The sequence below is a fragment of the Pelodiscus sinensis genome, chromosome 3, assembly GCF_052426305.1.
Source record: "Pelodiscus sinensis isolate ZL-2025 chromosome 3, ASM5242630v1, whole genome shotgun sequence".
NCBI classification, from domain to species: Eukaryota; Metazoa; Chordata; order Testudines; family Trionychidae; genus Pelodiscus; species Pelodiscus sinensis.
The window spans coordinates 59,932,786-59,945,725 of record NC_143054.1 but is presented as its reverse complement, the minus strand read 5'-3'; the positions used below and the strand labels follow the sequence as shown (position 1 = coordinate 59,945,725).

General features: G+C 39.7%; 1 protein-coding gene across 9 annotated transcripts in view; it reads left to right on the top strand.

The window, feature by feature from the left end:
* The window catches only part of SENP6 (SUMO specific peptidase 6), a 180,133-nt gene extending 167,907 nt beyond the window's left edge, over nucleotides 1-12,226 (top strand). For all 9 annotated transcript variants that reach the window (XM_075923799.2, XM_006131959.5, XM_006131960.5 and 6 more), the window contains 3 exons: nucleotides 7,858-7,926; nucleotides 8,020-8,170; nucleotides 11,076-12,226. In XM_075923799.2, coding sequence (XP_075779914.2) covers nucleotides 7,858-7,926; nucleotides 8,020-8,170; nucleotides 11,076-11,285 — 430 coding nt within the window. In that variant the 3' untranslated portion in view covers nucleotides 11,286-12,226. The remainder of the gene's footprint in view (nucleotides 1-7,857; nucleotides 7,927-8,019; nucleotides 8,171-11,075) is intronic.
* Nucleotides 12,227-12,940: the final 714 nt, after the last annotated feature.

Below are 12,940 nucleotides of genomic sequence, written 5' to 3'. Positions count from 1 at the left end.
ACCAGGAGGAGGGCAAAGGGTTTGGGGCAGGAGGGCTACTTACTTGTGTGCTTGTGGGCAAGGTTGTCTCAGACTTGCTGGCCAGTAGCCACTCCCTTGATGGCATGACTGCCTTGTGTGGACACTCTGCAAGATAGCTCTCCCCTGCGGGCTCACTGCCCTAATGACCATTCTTGTATCGTGTCCCTTGAAACAGCAACCCCTTCCTTTGCATGTTATGGAAAACTGTCCTTTTCCCAAGGCTTCCGGTTATCCTGGCACAGGCAAACTCCGACCTTGCTTTAAGTTAGGAGATGATGAAACTGCTTACCAAATTTGAGTGGGGGACGGGAAGTTCCTGAACAAATAGACACAGACACATGCACTCTAAAAAAGATTTCACAATATAGATAAAGCTTCCAATAACAAATACATATGCATTGAACTATTATGCATCATCCATAATTAATTATATTTTGTCCTATTTATATCAGCAGAAATAAAACCCAAGTTGTAAGATCTAAGTTTGAGGTGCAGTGACTTCAAGTTATGGTTTGAGATCAAATGTCCCATGTGGATGGTGATCGCTCTCTTCGATACTGCTCCCACCCAAAATAAAAATGCATAATGTGACATGGATTACCTTTTAACACTCAGTAATTCAGTCTGTCATTAGAAATGGACACATCATTTCAAAAGCCATAAACTATTTAATATCTTCACACATAACCATAAGGGTCCCTCTTACTAACAAGATCCTTAAAAAATCATGTCAGCATCTTGGCTTACCAACAAAAATGTTTTTGGGAGTTTCATGTCTTAATTAATTACAGTTTTATCTATTTCCTGAAACACAACTTTTAATATTTAAAAACCCATTGTTTAAGTAACTTATGTACAGTATCCTGAGTTTTCATGGGCAAAACCAACGTGCTCAAATGAACAGAATTTAAAAGCTGTTTAGAATTGAAAAACTCTGCAATTTACAGTTTTTACAATTACGAGACTGTTTTCATTTTACTATAAACGTGGTTAAATATTTCTGTTCTTATTGCAATAGCATGATCTATAAAAGTATAAAACACTGCAAAATTGCTTTGTATTTGAACATTGCACTTGTTTTCTGTTGTTGGTAATAGGCTGTCTGTTTGGGGACACTAATACAAGGGCAATTATCTCCCCTGGTAGCAGTGATAAGTATATGAATCAGTAACAAATGATCTAACTTTTTCAAAGAAGTATTATGTCTGACTTTCTTTTAATGACTTTTCTTTTGTTTCAGCTTCTGTTGCCAGTGATTTGAAAGTCCTTGAAACTAAATGTTCATGCAAAACTTTTTTCTGTCTTTAGGCTCACTTAGTGAGTTGAAGATGATTGGATTTTTTTCCCTAGAGATGGGAAATGTGTGTTTTTAAGTGCAGCCATTTATTATGCCATTTTACTGACTTAAAACTTAGAGTAGTAAGTGAGTTTCTTCTTCGAGTGCTTGCTCATATTCATTCCAAGCCGGTGCGTGTGCACAGTTGCAGGAAGGTTTTTCTCCTAGTGGTACCCATTGGATCAGCAGTGGAGCCCCCCTTGCTCCTTCTTGGAGTTGTGCTGCATATAGGGCCCTGCTGACCGACCTTTCCAGTTCCTTCTTACTGCCAGTGATGGTCATGGGAACTTTTTGTGTCTCATCTTCACAAGTGAAGATCTCTCATCTTCTTTTGTCTTTCATCTTCACATCTTCTCTAGCACAGTTTAAATATTTGAAGAAATAGTTTTTAATATAATTTAGAAGTAATTTTATGCTTAGCTTACAGTTAGAACATTGGGTTACTGGGGTAACTCCCATTTTCTCCTTACCATTCCTGGGTCCAGGACATGCCTCAGCTCCAGGGAGTTAAACTGTGTGGGTTTGCCAGAAGGCTGTGCCAACGGGCAACCTTCACACAGCTTGTTTGAAGTGCCTGTGGGAGTCCCATCAAATGGACAGGTTTAAAATCTGACAAAGTTTCCTCCTTCACACCCAAAGGGAAAGGGACCACAAGTTGAAGCTGCAACTAATGAATGCAGCTGTCTCCCTTCATTCTGAGTCAAGCCCCATGGATACAGAATCAAATCCCTCTACATTGGTGCATAGTACACGTACTTTGATTCATGACGTAGTGCTGAGGAAGGACTCTGAAGTCAGAAATGTTCGGCAATGACACACCCCAGCACTCTAAAGGCCACTGCACGAGAGCAATTGCAGCACTAGTCAGTCTACTGCAGTGTTTCTCAATCTTTTTTTATAAGGTACCCCTTTAAAAAAAGAAAAAATAAGTACCCCCAGTACCTACAGTTTTCAAACACACATTTTTTCTACCATTACAACATGTTTGTTTAAACAACTTAATCGTAGTGGGTGATGAAAGTACAAAAATAATAAAGCACAGCCAAACTTAAAACACAAATTCAGTTTTCTCCAAATTTCACTTGTGTTGCCATAGCTCCCAGACTTCTCTTGTGTACCCCTAAGGGTACTCATACCGCTGGTTGAGAAACACTACTGTACCAAGGAAAAAGCACAGGAAGACTGATGGGGCACTCCCCACCCTTTACCCCCCCCCCCCCCCAAGCAGCAGAGAAGGAGCCACCTAATAGAGCACAAACTATACTGGGCCATCCTCCCTCCTGCTCAAGAGCCAGCATGATCAACTCTGGGCCTGATGCCAGGCCCATCAAGTCCAACACCACCAGAGGAGACCCAGGACCTTTCATCTACACTGGAGACTTTCAAGGCAGCCTGGGATCTTATAGCCCTGACTGGTCCTCACTCGCCCAAGTGTTAAAGGACTCTGGCCCCAATATCTCCAGCACTACAGAGACCATTGGTATAATCCAAGGGTAAGTCTGCTATGACTCAGCACTGATTCCCATCTCCCAGATACTGATTCCCGGCACAGACAGACATGGTGGTGCTGTGGTCTCCACGCTCACTTTCTCGAAGTCTGAATCAAATGTGGACTCCTATGCATCCTGATGGAGCCAACATTGCAGTCCCCAGCAATCATGCTCTGTGGGGATAGCACAGACCTTCCCACAATGTAGTGGCTGGCACAATGGCAGGTCCCAGCCCAGATGCTGGCGCAGTGGCCTTTCTGGACCTTGTGGGTGTATTATCAGTCCCAGGGTTTGGTCTCTGAATGTTTCTTTTCGGTTGCATTTGAGAGAGAAGTGGCATCCAGAACCTGGGACCCTTCTCTGGCATAAGCAACAGCTGCAACCACTAGCACTAACACTGATACCGTGCCCAGCACTGGCATTGTGATCAACATTGCACCTGGCGCGACCCTGCAGCACTGGTACAACCTCTTCACCCACACTACAGCCAGTGCTACCGAAAATACCGAGGTAGTAGCCATGATAAGCACTGAGGCAGAAACTGATTTGGCGAGGAATGACAGTGGTTTGAAAAGCCAGGAGGGACCCTTCCTGCCTTAGGCCTCCTCATCGTCACTAGATGAAGCAAGGGCAGGAACACCCTCCGATCCTCCTTATCCTGACATTAGATCCTATCTCTGTCTCCTACGATGAGTCACGCAGAATCTGGGCATCCAGATGGAGAAGGTCAAGAGGTATTGGAACCAATGGTGGACATTTTATCCTGAGCGGGTCCCTCCATGGTGGCATTGCCACTGATCAAAATTATACAAAACATAAAGGAAAACATAAACTCCGTGGAAAATGCCAGCTTCTCTAGCCTCCATAGCAAAAGGGGTTGAGAGGAAAAATTTTGTGCCCTCGAAAGGCTATGAATTTTTGTTCACCCACCCCCCACAGACATTGGCTGCTTCAGCCATGAATGAGAGTGGGAGGCAAGGTCAGCTGGGACCTACTCCTCGAGCTAAGGACACAAAAACTGGATCTCTTTGGGAGGAAATCATATCCATGGAGGGCTCCAGTTTTGCATTGCAAATCAACAGGCATTACTTAGCCACTATAAATTCAAATAATGGGATACAATGTCCATATTCTTAGACCTGGTCCCATCAAACTCTAAATCCAAATTTTTTACCTTGGTGGGTGTGGGTGAGGGTAAGGCTGTCACCAAGACATCACTGCAAGTTGCACTAGACTCGACAGATTCTGCAATGTGTGCATCATTGTTTCTGGCTGCAGACCTCCCTGGGGAAATCCAACAGAACATTCAAGACCTTCCATTTGATGGCAGTATGCTATTCTCAGGGAATACAGACTCAAAGCTACAAAGTTTAAAGACTCCTGAGCCACTCGAGATTGTTGTGGCTGCATATTCCAGCAACCCAGCATAGACATGGCATCAGTCCATGCCACAACTATTACCAGGGCCATAATTGCAACAGTCAACTCAGAACTGTAATTGCCAGGCCCAACCTCTGAACAACTGGGGATTGGGCTTGTCCAGGCTTTTTGAAGGCATGCCCAAGGACAATTTATCAACCAACCATCCAGATCCTTCTTTGCCTTTTTTGGCACTTTTTTTTGTATCCATTTCTACTGGGCATGGCACCAACTCACTTCAGATTTTTGGGTTCTCTATACTGTAGAAATTGGATACACTCTCCAATTCTCTCTCCTCCACCCCATTTCTCCATCCTTCTTTAGGGACCCTTCTTACTAGCAACTCCTTATAAAGAAGGCACAAGCCCTCCTATCAGTAGGGGCTCTACTCTTGTACTTCCTAATACCGAAAGGAAAAAAAGTGAGAGGGGGCTCAGACCTCTTCCGAACTCTGCACAACTTCAGCCTAAAGATTCAGTTGGTCTTTCTGGCCTCCATTTTCCCACCCTTGGATATGGGCAATTGGTATGCAGCTCTCCGTTTGAAGTAAGCCTGCTTCTACACTTTCTGTAATCCCTCCCCACAGGCATTCATAGTGGGAGGAACTCGCTACAGATTCTCAGAGTTTTTATTCAGCCTATCATCTGCTTCTTTGGTTTTCACAAAATGCATGTCTATCATAGCTGTCTTCCTACAGAAAAAGCCAGTCCATGCGTTTCCATATGTATGCAACTGGTTGGTGAAGGGCTTTTCCAGAATGCAAGTGGATCAGTAGGTCGACCTGATAAGATACACTTTCAGCTCACTGGGCCTCCTATTAAATACTGAAAAGTCAACCCCCTGCTCAGAGAATAGGCGTTCATAAGGGCGCTGTTAGACTCAAGGCAGACTACAGTGTTTCTTCCTCATTCCTGCTTTCAAGCTACTTACAACATCCTCTAGGATCTCAAACAATTCTCTACAACTACAGCCAATAATTGCTTGAAACTCCTGGGATACATAATGTCATCCACATATGTGGTGCAACATGTGAAGCTCTGACTCGTACCTCCTCTATGCTTGGCTACTATCCAACTGAGCAAATGCAGCCTACTAGACAAGCTAGTCATACTTTGACCATTCAGTTCTCTCTAATAATGGCTCAATCTTTGTGCGGTGTGAGCAGGGCTCACTTTATCTAGACCACACCCAATATTGTCTGGTTACCAATGTCTCAGACATGAGGTTGGGAGCTCCCCTGGGAGAGCACAGAATTGAAGGCCTCTGGTTTCCAGAGAAGTTGCTGCTTCACATCAACCTTAGAGAGCTGAAAGCAGTTTATCTAGCATGCCAGGCCTTCTAGCCTCATCTGGAGGGCAAATGCATACCAGTCCTGACCAACAATACAGTAGTGATGTTTTATATAAAACAGGGTGGAACATGCTTCTCTTCCCTATGCCAGGAAGGCCTCAAGCTCTATATAACACAGTCAATACTTCTGGAATTCTCTTACCTTCTCAGGGGTTAGAAGGAGCTAGCGACCATCTCAGTAAACACTTCAATATTACAAGTAGTCAGTTCACCTAGACATAATATACAGTGTTTTCCAGTGCTCAAGAGTTGCCAGAGTCAACTTGTTCACTCCAAGGGGCAACAGGAAGTACCTGCAATTCTGCTTTTTCTTGAACCACACAGCTCAGGCTCAACGGCAGACCTATTTCTTCTCCCATGAAAAAACTACATCTTTTGTGCATTCCCTCCTGTTTGCTCATTCACGAGATCCAGAGTGACACAATCTTGGTGACCCTGGTGGCATCAGGCAGGCAGTGTCAGCCTGGCAGGTACATCATGCTATTGGAACTATCAGTGAGATGAGCTTGCCATTGATTCCAGACCTCATTACTTAAAATCACGGCCGGCTATATAGCATACCAGTCTTCAGTCTTTCCTCTTCATGGCTTGGAAGCTATGTGGCTGAATTCATGCAAATTAACCAGCTCCATCAGGACTACTGCTTAGCCAAGTGGAAGAGATTCTTGATTTGATATTAGCAGAGCCATATCCCTCCAAACTTTGGTTCCCTTGATTTGGTGTTACCTACTAAAGTTGAAACAATAGGGCATGTCACACTTGTCAACAAAGGTCACCTGGCTGCTGTCTTGTCTTTTCACTCAGGAGAGTCTGGCCTCTCAATTTCTCTCCCAACTCCACGATTCGGTGTTTTCCTATAGGATTCTAATTGGAATTGATATGAACAGGGACTCAAAGAAAAACAGTTAACTGCCTTTTGTAAGCGTCGTTCTTGGAGATGTGTTGCTCATATCCATCTACTTTTCCCTCTGTCAGAGTAATCCAGAAAGAAGGAATTAGAGAGATGGCAAGTGAGTGTGGATATGAAGGGAGCTCTATAACTGACTCAATGGGTATTGCTAAGGGAAATGCCTTCTGGCAACTGTGCACATGGCACGCGCGCACACACTAGTTTGGAATGGATATGATCAGTACATCTTGAGAAACAATCGTTCTGTCAGAACAGTCGTTCTGAAATATTTGATTATTTTACTGATAAAGAGAACACTGTCATCTTGATACACACCATATATAAATGTGTAAATTAAATTATTAATTGCATTTCTGTTGCAGTTTTCTGACGTTCCAATCTTGTTTGCTGTTTTCTTAAAGGACATTAACTTGAAATCTAGTCAATTTATAAAAAAAAAAAAAAAAGTTTAGTAGTATCAGAGAACAAAACCACTCTGGAATCTTGGAGATTTACAGGTGTTTTTTTTATTTTAAATGCCCTCTTTTTCCCTATTGCTAAATGAAAGACCCACACAAAATACAAAACTCATAAAAGCCTTGAGCCACATACTTCATTTTTAGGATGCATGTAGTATCTATCATTAATTTCAATGGGCTAACAACTGAAATTAAGAACATGCTTAAAGATCTGATGTTTCACTTAAATGACTGCACAAGAAGATATGAGTGATTCTGATTTTATAGTTTTGTCAAAGGCCCAGAGAAACACACTGGAAGAATTGAGTATGTTTTCTCTGCTGTTTCAGTGAGAGTATCTTTAGGTCTTATGTGTAACAATGGGTATGTCCGCGCTGCAAACAAAAACCTGTGGCACCAAGTCTCAGAGCCTGGATCAGTTTATTCAGGCTCTGGGGCTAGAAATAGCAGTGTAGACATTCCTGTTTCGACTGGTGCTTTGACTGAAATTAGTGAGGGGAGAGCATTTCCAAGCCTGGGCTTCAGCCTGAATGGTAACATCTACACTGCTATTGTTAGCCCAGCATTCCAGACATGCAAACCTGAGTCAGTTCATCCAGGCTCTGAGACTTGGTGCCACAGGTTTTTCTTTGCAGGAAGATCTAACTTATAAATACATAATTTTCAGATACAATGTGATTCTTTTAAACTGACCATTTTAAATAACTACTGAAGCCTTCTAGACTTAGTGAAGTGTTAAATCTAGAGATAATTTATTTTCCATTTAAACTAATTTCAGAGCTAGTTGTAATATAACTTTGTGCTTTTCTACTTGTTCAAAAAAAACCTCCTCAATACTTCCTAGAGTTTAAAAAAACCCTTTTTTATTCTTAGGCCCTGTATTCTGCTTATGGACTCCCTGAGAGGCCCTTCTCGGTCAAACGTTGTGAAAATACTACGGGAGTAAGTTCTGCACCTGTAATTCCATTTTTGTCAAAAGTTGCAGCATTCCACAAGAAAAAATAAGCCTTGATTTCTAAACATCTTTTGTCACAGATATTTGGAAGTCGAATGGGAAGTCAGAAAAGGTAGTAAAAGAAGTTTCTCCAAAGATGTCATGAAAGGCTCCAATCCAAAAGTGCCACAACAGAACAACTTCAGTGATTGTGGAGTGTATGTACTGCAATATGTGGAAAGCTTTTTTGAGGTAAGTTTACTTCTGTCATAGTTTTTATTTTGTATCCTGCATTAGTTCAATAAAACCTAGTATAAAGAATGGGAAGCATAGCAAGATTTATGGGTGTTTTTAAAATAAGTTTGTAAGGTGAAACAAATCCATTCTGGAAAATATAATGTTTCTTATATTTAATGATGACACAGAAGTCAGTCAATGTACAGTTTAGACAATATGGATGTTACTGAGGAAAACATTAAGAAAAATATGTAATGTTTTCCATTGCTTTGCACACTGTAAACATTTTTAAATTATACATTCTTAGACATAGTTTTAACTGAGCCTTGTAAATCAGTTCTGCTTTAAACACTGAAGATATTTTTAACAACATTTTGGCAACCTAGTAAATGTATCTAATTTTTTAGGACTTTTTTCTTCTAATCATGTAGGAAATAGGGTTCTGAATATATTCAGTAACTTTTAACTTCTCACTGCACTACAATTTAAGAAGCTCGGGCACCTGCATGTGTAGTTAAATTACTGAATTGATACTAGATAAGAACCCAAATCCTTTTTTTATATTGAAATAAATCAGTACAACTTTCATTATTTCCATAGGACCAGAATTTTACTTTGATAAACTTCTGTTCTTCTAATTGATAAACTATATATTTTATTACTTTTCCCTTCAACGTAGAGTCTCATACACACTTTGCTGGGAACTAACTTGGGAATGTGTCAGGCAAGGACTGCCTTCATGATACGTTCCCTCATTCCATAAATCTGCACTTAAAGGCTACCAGGCGTTCCAATTCTTTATATGATAAAGGAGTTAGGAGGCAACCAAGTTCTGTTCACATTTTCAACCTATTCAGATTGCAGAATAGTTCCTAAGTTATTTCTCCCTATTTAGTAGGGCAAGATGACTTCTGAAGATATTGTCAACCAGGGATGCTCCTTGCCTCTGGCAGATCCCCTGTTACCCACTGCAGAAAATAACATATAGGGGAGAATTTGGCTCTTAATCTGTATTAGATGCACAGTCATCAAATAATTTGAGTTGATAAATAGTCCAGTCAATTTTGGTTACTAATCTATTTGAAAATTACAGAAAAGTTTGAATAATTTTTTCAGCTACCATGAAAATGGCTGAAATAAAATTTAAAAATTATGTTTATGGTAAAACTGGGGTTACTAAAACAATAAAGGAAAAGAAATAGAGGAAGGGAAGTAGCTCCAGAATGGTAACTTTCACTTTTCTCCCTTAAACGCTGATTTTTTTTTCAAATGCATCTCATGTTTAAAAAGCAATCTTATATGTTTTGAAAGTAAAACTGCTTTGACCTACAGTTAATATAATTAATTAGTAAATATGAGGTACCTCTTTCTTATGATAAAAAGTAATTACGTCTGATCATATATTAATCTTCAAAATAAAAGTAAAATGTTTTTCAGTTATCAGATGCATTGCAGTTGTAGCTGTGTCAGTCCCAGGGTATTAGAGAGAAAAAAAGTGAGAGGTAATATACTTACAGGACCAACTTCTGTTGATGAGAGGGATTTCAAGACTCATATATTGATTTGTGAGTTCTAGAATGTGCCATGGAAATGTGAATTAGTGTATGAACATTTTATAGTAATCGTCCCAGGTTGCAATTTGGTCACATCTCTTAAAACATCATCAGTCTAAACAGTAAAATATGCTGTGAGAAAGTGAGAATTCTCCAGTGAGAAAAGTGATACTATAGGAAGTGGTGCGGCCAGTGCCGGACCGAGCCAAAGTTGCGCCCCGGGCAGTAGGCGCGCAATGCATGTGCTGCCCAGCCCTGGGCGCACAGTGCATGTGCAGTGCCCCTTAGTACTGCGCATCAGGCTCCCCCCATAGGTTGACGCCCCAGGAAACTGCCTGGCTAGCCGCCTGCATTTAATCCGGCCCTGGGTGCGGCTGACTTAAATAGGGTATATACTTTTCTCTGAGCTGTTTAAAGCAGTGCACAGCATGATGGTAAGGAGCACTGTGCTGCTGAAGGGGCTGTCTTTCAGATGAAATGTAATATCGAAGTCCCTGATGATTATGGTCATTAAAGTGATAGAAATGTAGCTGTGTTAGACTGGTGTAGCTGAAACAAAATACAGGACTATGTAGCACTTGAAAGACTAACAAGAAGGTTCATTAGATGATGAGCTTTCGTGGGCCAGACCCACTTCCTCAGATACTATATGGTCATTAAAGACATTAATAGGTTATTAACCCAAGTATCATGACCAAATTCTAGTTTGGATTATTATATTCAACCTACCAACATTTTCCATCAGAATGATTATATGGTTTGCTTTGTGTCCAAGATTCTTAGCGTTATTTTTTACAGTACTGATATGAAAGCAAGGTATGTGTCCAAAACACTTGGCAATCTAAATACAACTATTTATGTAACTTGTGTGCCTAACTGAAGCAGTGTGACTGAATGAACGTTAATATATGTCAGGTTACTTCATGGTTTATTTTAATTTAAGAAGGGGGGGGGGTGTAAAACAAAAATGCATTTCCTCATGCCTGAAGAGGAGGGAGGAAGGAATGTGGGAGGTTTTTTTCCTGTGGTGGATGGAGTGATTCCTTTACCAAATTATCTATAAAGTGTTCTGAGCTCTTTTTTAGGTGCAGGCACTAGTTTACATTTATAAATAGTTCTCTGTCATTTGCAACTTTCTAAAATGCCTATAAAATTTGATGTTGGTTATTAAACACTCATTTACAGATCATGTAGACAAATACCATTTTGAGAAATCTAGTTCCCCAAAATAACTGTAGAGATTCCTTTGTTACTCATTAGAGAGAGAATATTTTGGTGACAATTTCAGATTCTTAATTGCATTGTCTTGTATTAATGTCAGTGTCTTAGGTAAAGATTGTTATAATACTTATCTGAACTCTTTCCAGAATCCCATTCTCAATTTTGAGCTACCAATGAACTTAACAGACTGGTTTCCACGCCCCAGAATGAAAACTAAACGAGAAGAAATAAGAAACATAATCCTGAAATTGCAGGAACAGCAGAACAAAGAAAAGAGGGGACAAAAGGACCTAAGTTCAACAGAGGGATCTTTGCAGGAAGGAACAGAACAATTTATCAACAATAGCTCAGACTAAATATTACGTCTGTTGCATGTTAGCTCCTCAGTCAAAAACTGAAATATATTTTATCTTTGTCTACCCAGACTAAAGAATTGGAGTATTCTCTGCTCAAAAATTATTTGGGAATGTTAATGCCTGTATAAATGTGTGTCATAAAAAATACATTCCCAAAAAGATATGTATTAAGTAAACAAGATTGTATATATGTTAATGAGGCCAACTTTTTCAGCATTTGTAATTAATTTTTTTCACTTGTTAGAAAGCTTTTGTTATGTATTTCTGTTAATAGAACTTAAATAGCTACTTCTAAGCATAAAGCAAATAAAGAAAATATTTATAGGATGAAATGGTTAACTTTTTTTTCAGTAAAATTGTCATGTAATATATAGGGAATGATCTCGTAGCAAGATAATTCATATTTTGACCTTCACATTTTCCCTTATAAGATTATTCTGCTTGATCTACAAATAATATGAGCATATGTCAAATGCACTGTGGCCCCAGAGATAGAAATTCATATCCTCAGAAACAGTATCCAAATGTAAGCAATGTAATAGTTGAATAGGAATGCTTTGGATATGGGGCCGTGAGAAGATACACATTGCTGTTTAAAAGAGAAAAAAGACAGTTGCTCTTTGACCAGAGATTACAATTCAAGCAGTATTATAATAGTTTAAAATAAAGTGATCTTGAGTGATGCTATTAAATCATATTTTGTGGATTCCAATTGTTGTACAGTTGTATTTTGAAACTTCCCTCTCTATCAAATTGTATTTTTGGTAAGTGTACTTGAAATAGCAGATTGCCCACATGACATTTTCTATGTTACAATTCTGAATGTCACATTCATGTGTGCTTTATTTAAGTAATGAACATTTGCAAATGTACGATTACTTTTTTTGTAATGTCCACACCAAAAAAAAAAAAACCAAAATATCAGTGTTCATTGCTTGCTTATTTGTTTGTTCTTGATTCTAGATAGCATCAGATTAAGCTGTTGGAAATAATTTGTTTATTTGGATATTTTCACAGTATAATCTAATTGTAAACAATATGAAAGAACAGCCTTATAATACCATCATTTCTTATAGTATAGAATGAAGCCACTACCTTGCAAGCCCTTTAAACATTAACAAGGTTTTGTTATGCAAAGGAGAGAATAAGAACTTTTGTTGCAATGGTTTTGTATAATTCAATCTTTCCTTAACATTAATATATATATAGGGAGGGAGATATTGCCCCTTCCATTTAAAAAAAATATTTGCAAGAGAGACAGGAAAACAAAGGTTCCTCCCTCCATCCTACTCCAGTGTTTTCTCCACATTTTTTGGTAAATGTTCTTTGCTTCTCCTTTTCCAGTTGTCAAAGATCTGGGGAATTCAGCCTCCAAGCATGTGAATCGGCTTGAGGCTCTGGACCATTAGCAAACAAAATTGTGGATGCAAAGATTTTCACACACTTGACCTGACAGAATAGCTGCAAATTACTTGCCCTGCACAGATCGCGGTCTTTGGTGAACCTACCCTTCAAATAGTGTTTCTCATGATTGCACATGGAATGTGTGTGGGGCGGGGGGGGAGATTCTGTACATTTTTCCCCACCTCTTCTCTCCATGAATGAATTCTGAATCACAGAGGGGCATGAGAAAATGTGGGTGCTACTGACATATG